Consider the following 20,078-nt stretch of genomic DNA (forward strand, 5'->3'; position numbering starts at 1 on the left):
GTCAGCACATGGGACAGGTGAGTATAATGTTATTTTTTTTATTTGAATGCTTTTCTAGCTCACCAAAGAACCCAGCAAAAGAGTAATCACCATACACTCTAGCAGTCAATGCCTTGGATAGACCTCCATTCATTAGCAACAGCATAGGAAATGTCTGACTTACTGTGGCTTCTCCTGGCATGATCAGTTTTGTGCCTGGGTGTCAAGGTTTTACATAGGACTGCAGATGAAAGTAATACACATTAATAAGATCAAATACAAATTCAACTCTGCTACATCAATGGGGATAGTCGGAGGAGTTTAGTAGTTCTAGTTATCAGACTTGTAACTGTTTATTGAAGCTGTACTTTGTCCCTTATTAACTCATCGATCACGTAAGTTGGTAGTGTGACGTATTGTAAAGCGTGTTCTTTTTACTGTCTCCTAGAATCAGTGCTTAGGCTCTTCCCTCTGTGCTGACGTCACATTCTACAGTATAAATCCCAGTGTTTGTCGTGGGCTATTATTATCTATAAAGGAGAGAGCAGATACCTCACAGGCTCTCACTCCATTGGCATATTCATACAAGAGATTTCTAGCCATACAAGTTCGGAATCTTTCGGAATGATGGGGATCTTGCGGAGATCCGCCGCCCTGATATTGGCGTCTTTGCTTGTGATCGGTGAGTCTTATTTTTTGCTATATTACGGCTTGTCTATGAGAGTAAAAATACTGTATATCTCAAGAAAGAGGGATCCAAAAATGTCATACCTTTTGAAATTTTACAACCCGCTGTGTTTGTACCATTCTGGGAGTTGTAGTTTTGCAACAGCCACAAGTTGGAGACCATTGTCCTAAATTGTGTTAAAATTCAGCCTACATGGGCTTAGGATCATGGTAGAGATATATCAGGGCTGAACTTGACATAAAATGATTTTTTCTTCTCTGCTGAACTGAGATAATGCAGTAAATGTAACGCAGCCCTGCATGGATCGTAAATGATTGTAATAGCACATTATGGCAAATGACAAACTCAGTTCTGGTAGATCCGTACATGCTATTATATATTTTGCTGCTACATTGATATGCTGCTGATAATTAAGCTCAAAAATATCAGTACGGCATTAATCATATCCAAGGGGTATTACTATAAACATAAAGACTGGTCAAATTAGAAGAGGTCCTATTTCCAGGACCACCATGAAAAAAAAATTAGCAACTTTGTGGCGTCACTTCTCCATCTCTTCACATGGACCAGGTGTTGGATTAACACTGGCATTTGTAGCATATGGGTCATCAGAGTCCTTCTTCAGGACTTTTATATTTGTGTGTGTGAACATTATATCATATTGGGATTTTTTTTTCCGATATGAAATTTGGGTTCTTGATTCTGGAAATAATTAGCAGCTGTAGCAGAGTCACTTTATTACTTGGGGCAACGTGGTATCAGGAGTTTTGCATCCAACTGCAGGTAAAGTTATTGAATTGATTATTATTATTGAGTAAATGAACCTTTATGGTTGTTAAAATGTAGGACCTGGTTCATTATTGCATTAGAGACATTTTCACATGTTCTCTATTTGCACTTTATTCTTTCAATTTGACCATTTTTTTAAATCTATTTTACACGTGTTCACCTGTTACTTACTTTTATGTTTGCCATTGAGGGCAAGGTTTGGGGTTTCCAGATGTTTTGGCCATATTCATCAATTGCGACATTTTTACACTCCAATCCCCAATACCTCAAGACAGAAAGAGAAAAGGGACTTCAAAACTTGCCTAATGATGAATTGGTCCTTCTATGTTTGAATTCCTTAGAACTTTCATGATCTCAGGTTGATGACACTGAATGTGAACACTCCATTTTCCATTCATAGACATCCAGCAGATACATAGTTTGGCTCTTAGCAGATAAATGGATACACTTGTATGGACATTGTTCTGTGCTAATCAAATCAAAAGCTGCACAAATCTGTAATTTGCTACAATGTATCAGTCTGGAATCGCCAGACTTATCCAGCCACATCCAAGCTGAGAACAAGATGAGATGTCTCCATTCACAGGAGGCAACTTGGCACATAGGAGAGTTTCCATTCATTAACACTAGAGCTGTGTATGAATGTATTTTTTTTACAGACCTTAAAATTTAACACAGATGAAAACTGCAAATGTAGCAGACTACAATTTGTTTTGTAGACATTTCTTTTGGAAAGAACAACATATGATCTCTGGACCCCAATGCAAGACTTGTATCCTCCATACACCCCCAACCATTATGTTTAATTGATAATAATATTGACCTCTAATATGCGAGCTATGTCTGAACCACCTATAAGTATGTCTCGTCTTTTTCAGGGCCTACAATCACTAGATCATCTACATCAGCAGAACCAGGCAGCAGTGACTCCTCTCAAACTACAGGGCCTACAATCACTGGATCATCCACATCAGAAGAACCAGGCAGCAGTGAGTCTTCTCCAACTGCAGGGCGTACAATCACTGGAACATCTACATCAGCAGAACCAGGCAGCAGTGAGTCCTCTCCAACTACATGGCCTACAATCAATGGATCATCTACATCAGCAGAACCAGGCAGCAGTGAGTCCTCTCCAACTACAGGGCCTACAATCACTGGATCATCCACATCAGCAGAACCAGGCAGCAGTGAGTCCTCTCCAACTACAGGGCCTACAATCACTGGATCACCTACATCAGCAGAACCAGGCAGCAGTGTGTCCTCTCCAGATACAGGGCCCACAATCATTGGATCATCCACATCAGCAGAACCAGGCAGCAGTGAGTCCTCTCCAACTGCAGGGCCCACAATCACTGGTTCATCCACATCAGCAGAACCAGGCAGCAGTGAGTCCTCTCCAACTGCAGGGCCTACAATCACTGGATCATCTATATCAGCAGAACCAGACAGCAGTGAGTCCTCTCCAACTACAGGGACTACAATCACAGGATCATCTACATCAGCAGAACCAGGCAGCAGTGTGTCCTCTCCAACAACTGGGCCCACAATCACTGGATCATCCACATCAGCAGAACCAGGCAGCAGTGAGTCCTCTCCAACCACAGGGCCTACAATCACTGGATCATCCACATCAGCACAAACAGGCAGCAGTGAGTCCTCTCCAACTACAGGGCCTACAATCACTGGATCATCTACATCAGCAGAACCAGGCAGCAGTGTGTCCTCTCCAGCTACAGGGCCCACAATCATTGGATCATCCACATCAGCAGAACCAGGCAGCAGTGAGTCCTCTCCAACTACAGGGCCTACAATCACTGGATCATCCACATCAGCAGAACCAGACAGCAGTGTGTCCTCTCCAATTACAGGGCCTACAATCACAGGATCATCCACATCAGCAGAACCAGGCAGCAGTGAGTCCTCTCCAACTACAGGGCCTACAATCACTGGATCATCCACATCAGCAGAACCACACAGCAGTGAGTCCTCTCCAACTACAGGGCCTACAATCACTGGATCATCCACATCAGCAGAACCAGACAGCAGTGAGTCCTCTTCAACTACAGGGCCTACAATCACTGGATCATCTACATCAGCAGAACCAGGCAGCAGTGAGTCCTCTCCAACTACAGGGCCCACAATCATTGGATCATCCACATCAGCAGAACCAGGCAGCATTGAGTCCTCTCCAACTACAGGGCCTACAATCACTGGATCATCCACATCAGCAGAACCAGGCAGCAGTGAGTCCTCTCCAACTACAGGGCCTACAATCACTGGATCATCCACATCAGCAGAACCAGACAGCAGTGTGTCCTCTCCAACTAAAGGGCCTACAATCACAGGATCATCCACATCAGCAGAACCAGGCAGCAGTGAGTCCTCTCCAACTACAGGGCCTACAATCACTGGATCATCCACATCAGCAGAACCAGACAGCAGTGTGTCCTCTCCAACTACAGGGCCTACAATCACTGGATCATCCACATCAGCAGAACCAGACAGCAGTGAGTCCTCTCCAACTACAGGGCCTACAATCACTGGATCATCTACATCAGCAGAACAAGGCAGCAGTGAGTCCTCTCCAACTACAGGGCCCACAATCATTGGATCATCCACATCAGCAGAACCAGGCAGCATTGAGTCCTCTCCAACTACAGGGCCTACAATCACTGGATCATCTACATCAGCAGAACCAGGCAGCAGTGAGTCCTCTCCAACTACAGGGCCCACAATCATTGGATCATCCACATCAGCAGAACCAGACAGCAGTGAGTCCTCTCCAACTACAGGGCCTACAATCACTGGATCATCCACATCAGCAGAACCAGACAGCAGTGTGTCCTCTCCAACTACAGGGCCTACAATCACAGGATCATCTACATCAGCAGAACCAGGCAGCAGTGAGTCCTCTCGAACTGCAGGGCCTACAATCACTGGATCATCTACATCAGCAGATCCAGACAGCAGTGAATCAACTCCAACTACAGGGCCTACAATCACAGGATCATCTACATCAGCAGAACCAGGCAGCAGTGAGTCCCCTCCAACTACAGGGCCCACAATCACTGGATCATCCACATCAGCAGGACCAGGCAGCAGTGAGTCCTCTCCAACTGCAGGGCCCACAATCACTGGATCATCCACATCAGCAGAACCAGACAGCAGTGAGTCCCCTCCAACTGCAGGGCCTACAATCACTGGATCATCCACATCAGCAGAACCAGACAGCAGTGAGTCCACTCCAACTACAGGGCCTAAAATTACTGGATCATCTACATCAGCAGAACCAGGCAGCAGTGAGTCCTCTCCAACTACAGGGCCTACAATCACTGGATCATCTACATCAGCAGAACCAGACAGCAGTGAGTCCTCTCCAACTACAGGGCCCACAATCACTGGATCATCCACATCAGCAGAACCAGACATCAGTGAGTCCCCTCCAACTACAGGGCCAACAATCACTGGATCATCCACATCAGCAGAACCAGACAGCAGTGATTCCTCTCCAACTACAGGGCCTACAATCACTGGATCATCCACATCAGCAGAGCCAGGCAGCAGTGAGTCCTCTCCAACTTCAGGGCCTAAAATCACAGAGTCATCTACATCAGCAGAAACAGGCAACAGTGAGTCCTCTCCAACTACAAGGCCTACAGTCACTGGATCATCTACATCAGCAGAACCAGACAGCAGTGAGTCCTCTACAACTGCAGGGCCTACAATAAGTGGATCATCCACATCAGCAGAACCAGGCAGCAGTGAGTCCACTCCAACTGCAGGGCATGCAATCACTGGATCATCTACATCAGCAGAACCAGGCAGCAGTGAGTCCTCTCCAACTACAGGGCCTACATTCACTGGATCATCCACATCAGAAGAAGCAGTCAGCAGTGAGTCCTCTCCAACTACAGGGCCCACAATCACTGGATCATCCACATCAGCAGAACCAGGCAGCAGTGAGTCCTCTCCAACTGCAGGGCCTACAATCACTGGATCATCTACATCAGCAGAACCAAACAGCAGTGAGACCTCTCCAACTACAGGGCCTACAATCACTGTATCATCTACATCAGCAGAACCAGGCAGCAGTGAGTCCTTTCCAACTACAGGGCCTACAGTCACTGGATCATCTACATCAGCAAAACCAGGCAGCAGTGAGTCCTCTCCAACTGCAGGGCCTACAATCACTGGATCATCTACATCAGCAGAACCAGGCAGCAGTGAGTCCTCTCCAACTTCAGGGCCTACAATCACAGGATCATCTACATCAGCAGAACCAGGCAGCAGTGATTCCTCTCCAACTACAGGGCCTACAATCACTGGATCATCTACATCAGCTGAACCAGGCAGCAGTGAGTCCTCTCCAACTACAGGGCCTACAACCACAGTATTATCTACATCAGCAGAACCAGGCAGCAGTGAGTACTCTCCAACTGTAGGGCCTACAATCACTGGATCATCCGCATCAGTAGAACCAGGTAGCAGTGAGTCCTCTCCAACTACAGGGCCTACAATCACTGAATCATCTGCATCAGCAGAACCAGGTAGCAGTGAGTCCTCTCCAACTACAGGGCCTACATTCACTGGATCATCCGCATCAGCAGAACCAGGCAGCAGTGAGTCCTCTCCAACTACGGGGCCTACAATCACTGAATCATCTACATCAGCAGAACCAGGCAGCAGTGAGTCCTCTCCAACTGCAGGGCCTACAATCACTGGATCATCCACATCAGCAGAACCAGGCAGCAGTGAGTCCTCTCCAACTACAGGGCCTACAATCACTGGATCATCTACATCAGCTGAACCAGGCAGCAGTGAGTCCTCTCCAACTACAGGGCCTACAATCACAGTATTATCTACATCAGCAGAACCAGGCAGCAGTGAGTCCTCTCCAACTGTAGGGCCTACAATCACTGGATCATCCGCATCAGTAGAACCAGGTAGCAGTGAGTCCTCTCCAACTACAGGGCCTATAATCACTGAATCATCCGCATCAGCAGAACCAGGTAGCAGTGAGTCCTCTCCAACTACAGGGCCTACATTCACTGGATCATCCGCATCAGCAGAACCAGGCAGTAGTGAGTCCTCTCCAACTACGGGGCCTACAATCAATGAATCATCTACATCAGCAGAACCAGGCAGCAGTGAGTCCTCTCCAACTGCAGGGCCTACAATCACTGGATCATCCACATCAGCAGAACCAGGCAGCAGTGACTCCTCTCCAACTGCAGGGCCCACAATCACAGGATCATCCGGAACAACAGAACCAGGTAGCAGTGTGTCCTCTCCAACTGCAGGGCCTACAATCACTGGATCATCCACATCAGCAGAACCAGGCAGCAGTGAGTCCTCTCCAACTGCAGGGCCTACAATCACTGGATCATGCACATCAGCAGAACCAGGCAGCAGTGAGTCCTCTCCAACTTCAGGGCCTAGAATCACAGGATCATCTACATCAGCAGAACCAGGCAGCATTGGGTCCTCTCCAACTGCTGGGCCCACAATCACTGGATCATCCACATCAGCAGAACCAGGCAGCAGTGAGTCCTCTCCAACTACAGGGCCTACAATCACTGGATCATCTACATCAGCAGAACCAGGCAGCAGTGAGTCCTCTCCAACTACAGGGCCTACAATCACTGGATCATCCACATCAGCAGAACCAGGCAGCAGTGAGTCCTCTCCAACTACAGGGCCTACAATCACTGGATCATCTACATCAGCAGAACCAGGCAGCAGTGAGTCCTCTCCAACTACAGGGCCTACAATCGCAGGATCATCTACATCAGCAGAACCAGGCAGCAGTGAGTCCTCTCCAACTACAGGGCCTACAATCACAGGATCATCTATATCAGCAGAAGCAGGCAGCAGTGAGTCCTCTCCAACTGCAGGGCCTGCAATCACTGGATCATCCGCATCAGTAGAACCAGGTAGCATTGAGTCCTCTCCAACTACAGGGCCTACAATCACTGGATCATCCGCATCAGCAGAACCAGGTAGCAGTGAGTCCTCTCCAACTACAGGGCCTACAATCACTGGATCATCTACATCAGCAGAACCAGGCAGCAGTGAGTCCTCTCCAACTGCAGGGCCTACAATCACTGGATCATCCGCATCAGCAGAACCAGGCAGCAGTGTGTCCTCTCAAACTGCAGGGCCCACAATCACTGGATCATCCGCAACAACAGAACCCGGCAGCAGTGAGTCCTCTCCAACTGCAGGGCCTACAATCACTGGATCATCCACATCAGCAGAACCAGGCAGCAGTGAGTCCTCTCCAGCTACAGGGCCTACAATCACTGGATCATCCGCATCAGTAGAACCAGGCAGCAGTGAGTCCTCTCCAACTGTAGGGCCTACAATCACTGAATCATCCACATCAGCAGAACCAGGCAGCAGTGAGTCCTCTCCAACTGCAGGGCCTACAATCACTGGATCATCCACATCAGCAGAACCAGGCAGCAGTGAGTCCTCTTCAACTGCAGGGCCTACAATCACTGGATCATCCACATCAGCAGAACCAGGCAGCAGTGAGTCCTCTCCAACTGCAGGGCCTACAATCACTGGATCATCCACATCAGCAGAACCAGGCAGCAGTGAGTCCTCTCCAACTGCAGGGCCTACAATCACTGGATCATCCACATCAGCAGAACCAGGCAGCAGTGAGTCCACTCCAACTTCAGGGCCTACAATCACTGGATCATCTACATCAGCAGAACCAGGCAGCAGTGAGTCCTCTCCAACTACAGGGCCCACAATCACTGGATCATCTACATCAGCAGAACCAGGCAGCAGTGAGTCCTCTCCAACTGCAGGGCCTACAATCACTGGATCATCCACATCAGCAGAACCAGGCAGCAGTGAGTCCTCTCCAACTGCAGGGCCTACAATCACTGGATCATCCACATCAGCAGAACCAGGCAGCAGTGAGTCCACTCCAACTGCAGGGCCTACAATCACTGGATCATCTACATCAGCAGTACCATCTACCAGTGGTTATACAATAACCACTGCAAAGATTGCTTCAACAGCTCCTACTACACGGCCAGGTAGATAAAATTTATATTTTCTCATCTTTTTGATATTTGAATTTAAATAATATTAATATTCTCGATAACACTAACAAGGCTTATGTTCCTTTCTGGGATTAACCACTTTCAGGGAAACCTTTTTGAGGTTACCACTCAAAATTGTATTAAATGTTTTTCATGAAAGCACATATGGGTTAAGTATGATGATGCCATCACTAGAATTCTGGTTTAGATAAAGGCATGGTCTTCTCAAAAAACTGTACATTTTTAATTTTATTAATTTTTAAAAAGGTATATACAATTTAAAGATGGTTAAAAACTGAAAAGAAAACTCACCGCCTCCCTATCCTAGCCATAATGCTTCTAACAGAATATCATATCTTTAATATTTGTAGGTGTTGTCACCCCGAACTGTCAGAATGATGGGTACCACGATGGGAATAAGTGTATTTGTGGATCAAATTTCTATGGTAGTTTCTGTGAATTCATCTTTAGTGAAATCAGACCAGGTATTTTTTAGTGCTTTCAATATAATTGAACTTATTAAAAATCTAGAAAATATACTTTACAAATAATGGAATAAACCTAGGTTTATACATCCACTATAGATATGAGTATTATAGATGTTTATTAGTGATGAGCGAGCTTGCTCGTTACTCGAGATTTACGAGCATGCTCGGATGTTTTCCGAGTATCTTCAAGGTGCTCGGGTGTTATGTTTGAGTCTCTCTGTGTGCATTATTTGTGACTGTTTGAAAGCTTTTCAACATGTGAGGAATGCCTGTTTCTTAGCATGCTCGCCGAAAAGGTTAACAGAACATACTAGCTCATCACTAATGTTTATGTTTAGCCTACAGGCCGCACTGCTTTTTTTATTATAGCATTTGTACTTTTCCTTTAACATTTTCAAGAGGATATATATTCTACAATGAACTTCCTAGAAAGTTAATAACTGTTTTTATTTCACTACAGTTGTTAATGCCACAGTTAATGTTGCGGTTACTGTGGTTGAAGAATTTACCGATGGGCTAAGCGATTCAAACTCAAAAGAATACGCCGATTTTGTAACCCGATTTGAACAGCAGGTGAGCTGATAAAAATTTCCAAAGGTTCTCTCATAATTTGTTTTTGCATTGGCAATTTTCACGAAGCAGTGCTCAATGCCTTGCTTAAGACTCCGCAGCAGTCCATTTTTCAAACTTCAAAGTGTTGGAAACCATTCAACCAAGCTGCTTTGAGAACGTGTTGAAAATCCCCTTAAAACATACAATAATTAAATTGTCTCCATCACTTAGGTTATTTATGAAATCTCTCCAAAAGTTCATCAGGTTGACAAGTTCAGTTCTATAATATTATAAATTGGTCTTCTTCTTCTTCTTTGGGTAGACCAACCTCTCTAGAAAACCATTGTTTTATGAAATTTTGGAGTGGTCATCTCAAAGATTTTTCTTTACATTTTGTTTTTCCTCTTAGTCATAGTGATGTTCCCTTGATGATTTGACCAAGTTATACAACTATTTTTCTTATTCACCTTTTGTGTCTTAATGTATATTTTGACTATTGTATTATAGATGGCACGACTTTACAATGAAACTCCACATTACAAAGGAAGCTATGAAGGTCTGGAAGTCATCAGCTTAACGTAAGTATTCAGCAGATAGATTTAGTCACCTGCCATTTTTTAAAGTCATGTGGGGAGTTATTAAAGCACTGAGCTTATGCATATAATAAGGAATTGTATCTGTATTCTCTAATCCCAGGAAAGGAAGTATCATTGTTGAACACATTGTATTGCTGAAAATTTACGCTGATGAATACAATGAAATTGTTGATGAGGTGACAACACTTTTAAATCACACAAACTGCACATCTGACTCAAGAACTGGTAAGGATCTTATTGAATATTAGACATAAGTCATAACATGTTGTCTATGGTCTTCCTACCTCCTTGAATCCTTGCTCTGTGTTGATACAGTCCAAAAGGGTGAAAACCGTCTGTCAATAGCTAGTAGTGGTGACCGAGCATGTTCTGTTAACCCTTTCGGCGAGCATGCTCAGGTGTTATGTTTTGAGTCGCTCCGTGTGCATATTTTGCGACTGTTTGACAGCTTTAATACATGCCATTTTTCACATGTGTTAAAGTTGTCAAACAGTCGCAAATCATGCACACGGAGCGACTCAAAACATAACACCCAAGCGCACCGAAGATACTCGGAAAACACCCGAGCATGATCGTAAATCTCGAGTAACGAGCATGCTCGTTCATCACTAATAGCTAGGTGTTTTTGAATGGATAACACCTGACTGTTCATGCACATTATAAAAATGTCAAGTAAACCTACCTATTTGGGGCGCCTCACTTGATATCAGAAGTTGCTAACAAGAAGGAGTCGTCAACTTTTGAGAATTTTTTTTTTTACTTAAATGAATGTATTTGGGCCTAAGTACATGCATTTTTTGCTATTTCACAAATTGACTAGTTTTATTCATTAAGAAGGGAGAATATTTAGACATTACATCAGGATATTTCCCTGATAGTCTCACTTTTTCCATTAATTTTTCTTCTGAGTGCAATTGTTTCAAATTTTACACAATCTATTAGATTGTCATCTTCTTGATAATGAAAAGAAGAAGAAGAAGTGTATATTTGTTGGCAAGATAAAAGAGCATCAGAGCCAAAATAGTAATGCTTTTTGTCTTCTCTGTTATGCAGTACCTTTATGCTTCAAACCAAATACAGTAAATGTTCAACCTGTTCCACTCGATTTTAAAGGTAAGAATAAAATAAGGAGAAAATTAAAGCATATGAGATAATTTGAAGCTTGAGTAACCAGTAGACAATAGAGTCACTGACCACGAGAGTGACCACCCTAATAAATTAGACTTCCATCATTTTTCTTTATGATGCTTTGCCCCCAAACCACAGTGTCTTAGTTGTGTCTGTTCTTGGAGAATTGATCGCCTCTATCGTCATGAAAAATAAATCCAACAATAGTCTATCTCCTGAAAATGTGATGACTAAAGAATTTAGGGAAGACCATCCAATTGTTTAACTCTGTGTTTTTATTTTGTATCTTACATGTCTATGGGAAAAATTATGAGGCAAGAATTCAATATATCCAGTAAAAACTAAAATCACTGACTGAAATTTTAACAAAGGAGATGACCAAATTTGTTCTACTAGAATTGAAGTCTCCTCAAATTTTACAAAAATTCAGATTCACTAGAAAATAATTTTTTTTTGCAATTTGCTAAGTGCAAAATTTGAAAAATGGGGGCACCTAGTCGCCAATTTGCTGAACAGTAGATGGCCAGCAAAATCGTAAAAATAAAATTACTAATCATCACCACTCACCTCTTCTGATAGCCCCAACGCATCATGTCCAGTTCTTCGTGCCTCTTTCTTTAGGCTTCTTTTGGGCTAACATCTTTTTTGACCTGCTTCACTTTACATTGGGCCTTCTGGTACCTGTTGGGCCTCTGAGATCATGTCTTGTGCCATGTATCGAAGCCCATATCATGTTATCACAAAGAGCTAAGCCCATGAAGCTGACTTAGCCTCAGGCGTTGCAAGTCGTAACACTATGACGTCCAAGTGTGAGTGAAGCAGGCTGAAGAAGATGTAAAAGAAAAGTAATGGAGGACCAGAGAGCAAGCTTCAGGAATGGTGAGACAGATGATCATTGAAGTGAGTATTCATTTTTTTTTTGCATATTTTGCTTTGGGGTGTCGCCCTCATTTAGCATCAAATAACTTTGCTGCAAGTTGAATTTTTCTGTCAAATTCGAGTGATCTGCCGACTTTGAATCTTGGAAGCTTGGCACATCTCTATTTACCAAGTTTTCTAATATGGCATTCCATTATTTTTGTCTAAAATGTTTCCATTGTCAGGAGAAAATTTCCAAATTTTTTTTTTTTTTTTTAAAAAATGTACCGTTTACTTTCCAAATGTCTATGTAATGAGCCAAGTGGTGTGGGGATATCAAAAATTGATGAAGACCATTCAAATATTCAACATGTTTTTTTTTTATTTCTTAGGCCTCATTTTTCATTTCTCAGGTCCTCAGTAAAGTCTATGTTGAATACCTATATAAATTGACTCTTGTTAAGCACTTTTTATTGTTTTAATTCTTCCAGAAATCTGCTCGAAATTAATCAACATCCCAGAAGACATTCAACAATATTATAGTCCGGTCAATGTCTCAGGAAAGATAATTTGCGTTTCCAGATGCAGTGACAATAGCAAAGATCCTATTAACTGTATCAAAGGACAATGTTCTGTCACAAAGCAAGGATCAAATTGCTAGTAAGTGATTTATCTTTGTTCTTCTTTCTAAGCTAAATCTAAACATGGTCAAAGTAGGAACCGTATGGTGATATTTTGGTGAATCTTCCCAACGATTTGTTTTCTTAGTAAAATTTTTTAAGCATTGTTTTCCAATTGGTTAATATATTAAATACAAATAAATTCTTCTGTACTAAGAATAATCAATATAAACATAGTGTTTGATAAAGATTTATCAAAAATGTGCACCATTTGCTTCACGAAAAGATGAATGTCCCAATACTGCAAATTTTAAGAGCATACATCCGATAGTAACCAAATCTTTGTGTTTGTGGCCACTACAAATTGATTCCCCAAAATTGGATAACTTCGTAACCCCTTCTATCCTCAGTAATGAATGGAATCAATTGTGGTGCATGTGAATGACTAAAAAATACATGCCTGATTTTTTCCAAAAAGAGAGCAGACATAGTTTTCTAATCTTATACTACCGTTTTAAAAATGCCTTAAAAAATAACTTTATTTCATGGTTTTCACATTTCTTTAACTCATTTCATTTTTTCTTTTAGTTGTGAGACTTCGCCCGATTACTGGTACTCAGGAGACCGCTGTCAGACGGCCATCAGTAAACCAGGAGTATATGCAGGAGTGTCTGTTGGGCTATTTGTGTTGCTCGTTATTATCATTGCTCTAGCTGTCATCTTATACCGTCGTCGGAGACTATCTAACAAAGAAAAGTGAGTGTTTCTATTACATAGACACCAATTTGATTAAGAAAAGGTTCCAAGAAAAGTTGGACTGAAAACTTTTTCCCAATAAAATATTGACCTTAACCTGAAATTTCAAAACAAAAGTTAAGAAATTAATAATATTTACAGGTGAAAGTATCTGTTCTATTTAGGGATTTTTATCTTGTAGAAACAAATAATTGGTCTTGAATCTTGACAATCACCGAACTTTCCGTTTATTTCATAGGTCATTGCTCATCTGGGTATTGGGCAGATGTTGACACAAAGTAGTGAATATAATGTTATGAAAGGCAAAAATCCCTCATGTATAAAATAAAAAGTATTAGGATTACTATTAGTAATAAAAGCATTAGCACTCCTGTTAAAAGTATGACACCAAAAGACATGTTAAAAAGTTAAAGAAAGTTATGACTTTCACAAAGCAGAGAATCGCAAAGTAAAATAAAAGTAAATATGTGTTGTAATTTATTTTTTTCAATGCATGAAATAAATGTGAAAAGTTAAGCAACAAGTAATGAATGAATTTTTCATCCAATGGCAAAAATAATGAACTAGTGAAAAACGTAAATGAACATACAACTTAGCTTTTTAGAAAGTGATAGAACCTTTTTTTGTATATAAGGAGAGTTTTTTTTTGCCCTAAAAATGGAGTGAGTGACATGATTGAGCTGCAGTTTTCTACAAAGCCTCAAGGGGGTGACACATTTCATATTAGTTGAATTCAATCTTAATCTACAAGTGAGACTTGATGGCTGCGTTAATAATTCCTTGAGAGATAATCTTTATTCTTATATGGCCCGTAGACTCACAAACTCAATTAATCACTTAGTGTACACGTCAAGTTAAACAATGGCGTAATTTATAGCCACACAAAGATGATCCTTCCCGTTGACTCAGCACTTCACAATGTCTCAGAGTATGTTGCCCTTGTGCCAACTTTCATCAATGATAGCAAAGTCATGTATTTCAGTATCAGCACATGGTGAATATTTAACATGAGGGGGGGCGGTCTATCTAGTACAACCAAGTGAAGTTAATACTAATTCATTGGACGCATCAAAAAATATCACCTTAAACAATCTCCTTTAAATCCTTTCCGATTTGCTTTCACCCTTTTCTGATTCTCGAGATCTAAGCTCACATCCTGACAAACGGATTCTGGCTTCCAACAATTCATCCGGTAGGCCATAGGCTGAGTTCCATAAGAAACCATAATTTTAGCAAATAAAATTAATCCATGCTGTAAAAGCTAAAAAGACCAAAAAAAATTAGAAATGGCAGAATTTTGCTTTTTTTTTGTCACCACAGTTCCCACCCTCCACCTCACAAAAATGCAAAAATAATTGATTAAAATGCTACATGTACCCCAAAATGGCACCAATAATGGCAGCTCGCCACACAAAAAAAAGCTCTTGCAAAGCTCCAACAGAAAAATTAAATGAAAACATTATGGTCTTAACAGAAGGCCATTTTATTTTTTAGTGATTTTTTTTACACGTTTAGTATCACTGCAGTCATAATTACTGCACAATTAATCTGAAAAACAATGGCGGAATTGCAAGAATTTTTTTTTTTCACAATTTTGCCAGACTTGGAATATTTTTTTGCAATCTTCTACTATATATTATGATAAATAAATGGTGTCATTCAAAATTATAACTCAGTTTGCAAAAAAACATAAGCAGAAAAAAAAAGAAAAAAGTTATGGCTCTTGGAATAAGGGGAGGAAAAAGTGAAAGAGGAATAAAATGGAAAATGGCATCGGCTTAAAAAAAAAAGACTAATGTGAAATTCTAATACCGCCTCCAATTACAATCAAGATGAAAAACATGCAGAATTATTTTTTTCTTATTAACAAAAGTAAAGCAGTAACAATAACGTTAGTGATAAGTGAAGTAAAAGTAGCAGTAATAAGAGCAGTGGTAATAGCAGCAGTAATAATAGTAATATAGTAAAATAAACTTTAGTAGTGATTCTAGTAAAGTAATGGTAACAGATGTTATAATAGTAGTAACTAAGCTAAAAAATTACTTTCAGTGGTATTAGTAGTCGAACTGTAAAAGCATTCTGTACTTCTATGGATAGCCGTAAAATTGGCAACAAATATAGCGGTACTTGTAAAATTGGTAATGTTTGTGGCAGTGATAATAATACATTAATTGTAACACTAGTAGTTATAGTATTAATACTAGTGGTTTTAGTAACAGAGCAGTAATAGCGCAAGGGGTCAACATAATTTCAGTAGGGAAAGTAAGAGTAGTAGAGATAATGGTATTTGAAATATACCATTTGTACAAGTTGTACTTAACTTTTTCTTTTTTGCTGCTTTGACAGGTTAATAGACGAGAATCGGTGGTATGAGGAGGGATGGGAGGAGGAAAACCGAGGTCCTAACGACAGTGCCAGTGGTGAGTTTTCCGATAACAGTTCCTCTGCCGAGCTAACGCGTGCCATCCAAAAATCACCAGAGAAAGTTAGGGTACAAAGATACAAAGATGAGGGAACAGTAAGGGCTTTGGATTAGCTAAATGGTACACTTTGAATTAATTGTTTTGTTTGTTCAAATTCTTCAGCTCCTGTGGGCTCAATCTTCCATCCAGACCTGGAGAAAGTAGATACCAGCATGAGGGTAAGAATTTAAGGATACTCGTTAAGAATTTAGTCAGTTTAAGGGTGGTTTCATATGACCACTCTTCGGTGCAAAAAGCTGAAAATAGTGGGCAGGTGTCATCGACAGACTCATAGCACTAAGTTCCCATACTGTAAAGCTAAATCTGCTATTTGTCACTTACAATACAGATTTTTTCTTATATTTTGGGCTACAACTGCACCTCAGTATCCTATATCTGGTTTTCTAATTGAAACATTTGTCACCTTTCCTCTTGGCTTGAAATATCACAAGATTGGTGCCATGACAGCTTAAAAAAATATTACTCTGTTGGCCATTGTGAGTAACTCAAATTTTTTTTTTTCCAAAACTAGTCATCTTACATTACTCTTCTTGAGTCAAGCCAGGAGGATAGGAAAAGAAGGGATCATCTGTATATATGACAATAGAAGCCACCATATATGTACCTGTATGTGTCTGCAAATAGAGGTCCTGATTTTGGTCCTAAGTCATATAGTATTGCCCTTTAAAATGACGATATTGACTTTTAGGATTGATATTTCTTAAAGGTGGCACTAGAGCCCCTGAAATCTTCCTCTATGAGGAGGCTATTTGCATATTAAATTCCCAAGAGAACATTGCATGACCAAAAAGTCTCCCTACACCTGCTCGGCACTCTCCACAAGTAGAAACTTTAGTCCAGAGAACTCTGCAAAAGGCTACTCACCTAGCCAGCCTCAAAATTCTCAAAACATGTTTACAAAAGTAGGTTCTGATTTGTCTGTATATCCTAAGTTATGTAGCAAGGCTCTTTAAAGGGTGGATATTGACTTCTATGACTGCTACTTCCAATAGATGGCACCAGAATCCCTACTCTCTTCCTCTAAGATCGAGCTATTTACTCGAGGAACACATGACAGCAAATGAAAGGAGAGCTTTGAGAAAAAAGGAGAAAAAGTTACTAAGATTATCAAAGAGCAAAAAGTACAATAGGTCACAATTAAAATATGTTATTATACAGATAAATACAAAGTCAATCAACATTATTCAACCTCAATTAGAAATTCAATTTATTAGCAAAATGTACAAACTTTTTACAATCAATTGCAATAAAGCAATGAAACAAGAACAAATTCATATATTCGTACATTGTACTAAGATTGTTCAATTCAATGTGTAATAGTTTAGGAAAAAAATACTAATACTTGTTTCATATTTAGCTTTGATCCAAGCTTAAGCTGATATTATATTGTTTTGTTTCAGGTGACTGTACCAAGGCCTAATGTTGTGCCCGCTGGAAAACTTTTTTGAGTGAACCACTTGAAGACCTCAAGACATTCCAATAAGATATCTTGTTGTCCTGTCACTTGAACTGAAATATGTATTAGGTCATGACAAAATGTCTCAAAGACTGAGCCAAAAAGAGTTAATGAACATGAGACACATTATAGGACTCGGTTCCAAATGTGGATGGACTGGATGTTCTGCTGTCCTTCAAAGACTGGAGTCTTCTTCATTTTTCAACTGCACAAGAGTTTTCTTTTGTCAGTTTAATGGTTGGCTGTATGGTTGGAGTTCTGTGAATATATATTATTTTATACAATGAATTCTAGATCCTAGTTTTCCAAAAAAATGTATGAATAAAACTCTAGGTCATTCAAGATCTCACGTTCCTCAAGTCCCTACCCAATGGCTCATGATTCAAGATTTGGAGTTAAGTTTATGGAGAAAGTGTAAAAATAATGGTGTCATTGCTTTTTATGGCTACTTTTGCCTTAATTTAACCTTAAGCCCTATGTAACAAATAATAATAGTTGATGGATCATAAAGAACACAAACATCAGAGAATAAATAAGGACCAACTCGTATTGACTCCATTCCAAATGGGTGGTCTGTTCCCGTTCTTGTCTATCCCCCACCATATCTATAGTGGTTATCAGAGGTTGAACAGGTCACCAAAATCATGAGATGAGATAGGATGAGAGAGAATAAAAAGACTTTTTTTTTTACTTAATCTTCATCGCAACATACAACATTTAAGTCATTTGTAAAATCTGTACAAAATGAGAAAAAATATTCTCAAGTGTGAATCTCTTCAGTATTGAAGCAACTCAAGAACAAAAATGCTAATTGTGACAAAAACTTATTAAAAAAATATATGAAATCTCTATGGAAATAAACATTTTATAAGTTTAAAGCACTTTAATCTTCCATGACTATGATCATTTGTATCTGTATATAAAATATATTTTGTAACATATTTAATAATGTTATTTTATATTTATTAAATTATGAATTTGCTATGTAATAATATTTTATTTTATATATTTATATATATACTTGTATCATTGCATATATTATATGACTTCATTGCATATTAATAAATACTTAAGAATTAAAGTCTTAAGACTAGTTAAATTCTTTCTTCTTTTTTTCTTCCCAGGGATTAATTGTTGTTTTTTTAAATGCTGACCCTATTTCAACTTGACCAAAGTTTAGAAACTATTTCTAAAGTGTGCCGTCATATAGCTTTTAATGGCCAGTAAACTATTGTCATAAACTTACATAAATAAGTCCTGGTGCCCTTTAGTGTTTGCTTTAGTCAATCATTAAGAGCTCAAGAATAGAGGTGGCATGTATTGTGGATTGTGATTACACTTTACATCTGTGATAGCATTACAGAATATGATTGATATCCTGAAATAATATAAAAAAAGATATATATATATATATATATATATATAAAATTAGTAAAGAAAAGCTGGAAAAATTATATATATTTATTCTTCTAAGTTCAGTTCACTCGACCTGTTGTTGTTCAGGCGGTCTTTTGGTCACAAGTTACTGTCTAAATGTGTCATGCTAGGTATGGGAAGAACCCAGCGTATGGTGACGGGAAAAGGGGGGAAGCCCAGCCTCTAGGGAAAGAGGGAGTGGAAATCCCTAAGCAGATCTAAACAACACCCTGACTCCCCTATAATCCCTAAATACGTCCTGCACCTATCGCCGAGCAGGATACCTTAGTCCTGGCTAACCCTAGAGCTAGGCCCTAGGTAGGGAGGGGGAGGGGTGTGTACTAGTCAGCCCCACTGCAACTAAAGACAAACCAGGGAGACAGACAAGGGGATGCACTTAGCTTTCAGAAGACACCAGAGAGATCACGACTACAATCCACAAAGGAACTCCAAGGAGAATCCAGCCGAACTCCAGACCTGAACAAAGGATTTTACTCTATCACCAGCAACTCTGGAAAAACTGAATGTATTTAAAGATCCAGCAAGGGTGTGTTAATTAGCAGCAGAAAGTGGAGATCACCACTGGGTCCTAGGGAGGGAGAGATGACGAAAGGATCAAGAAGGTATCCGCAAAGCCAAGCTCAGTGATCTTCTACAGCCGGATCCTGAATGACTGCCTGTTAAACCTGACACACCCGTGACAAAATGACACCTATTGTATATGCAGGGCCTGTCCACCTTTTTATTCTCCTTGTTTGTGACCATACTTACTCTCCACAGTCAAGGAACGGGATATAATTTCTGAAAGTTAAAATGCTGCCATTTTTCATGAATTTGATGGGAGTGCATTAGCATGGCTCATCCTCAGCTGCGCCCATTTTGGCCAAGATATTTGAGACTCGTGTAAAAATTCCAGAAGTTGTAATTTTTTTGCGCAACTCTGTATTGTGCAAAATATGTTGCAACTATTCAAAGTGTTCTACAACAGTTTTATGGAGTAAACGCTTTTATGTATTGGCCATTTAATCTTATAGTGGTGTATTACTTCAGTGCTTAATTACAGTTCAGAGGGTAGTAATCTCATTCTGTGAATAGTAATTCAATGATTCAAATGATATACTAGGAAGTTCTGTACCTGTATAGTCACTATGGGTGATGTAATTGATTGATCTGAGATATGCTGCAGTAACAGCAACCTAATAACAATCTTT

The 20,078-nt window shown here is 40.4% G+C and overlaps 1 protein-coding gene across 1 annotated transcript; it reads left to right on the forward strand.

The window, feature by feature from the left end:
• The first annotated feature begins 482 nt into the window (after positions 1-482).
• LOC141167065 (uncharacterized) lies at positions 483-18,442 on the forward strand. The gene is made up of 12 exons (XM_073654405.1): positions 483-661; positions 2,335-8,508; positions 8,886-8,999; positions 9,463-9,575; positions 10,062-10,132; positions 10,251-10,375; positions 11,204-11,263; positions 12,628-12,796; positions 13,345-13,512; positions 15,859-15,932; positions 16,098-16,153; positions 17,396-18,442. Exons 1-12 carry the CDS (start codon positions 604-606, stop codon positions 17,441-17,443), a joined length of 7,230 nt encoding a protein of 2,409 aa, XP_073510506.1. The 5' UTR covers positions 483-603; the 3' UTR covers positions 17,444-18,442.
• The last annotated feature ends 1,636 nt before the right edge of the window (positions 18,443-20,078 follow it).

Source organism: Phyllobates terribilis, unplaced genomic scaffold (genome assembly GCF_046119375.1).
Source record: "Phyllobates terribilis strain yellow unplaced genomic scaffold, ASM4611937v1 Scaffold_11__3_contigs__length_659146591, whole genome shotgun sequence".
NCBI lineage: Eukaryota > Metazoa > Chordata > Amphibia > Anura > Dendrobatidae > Phyllobates > Phyllobates terribilis.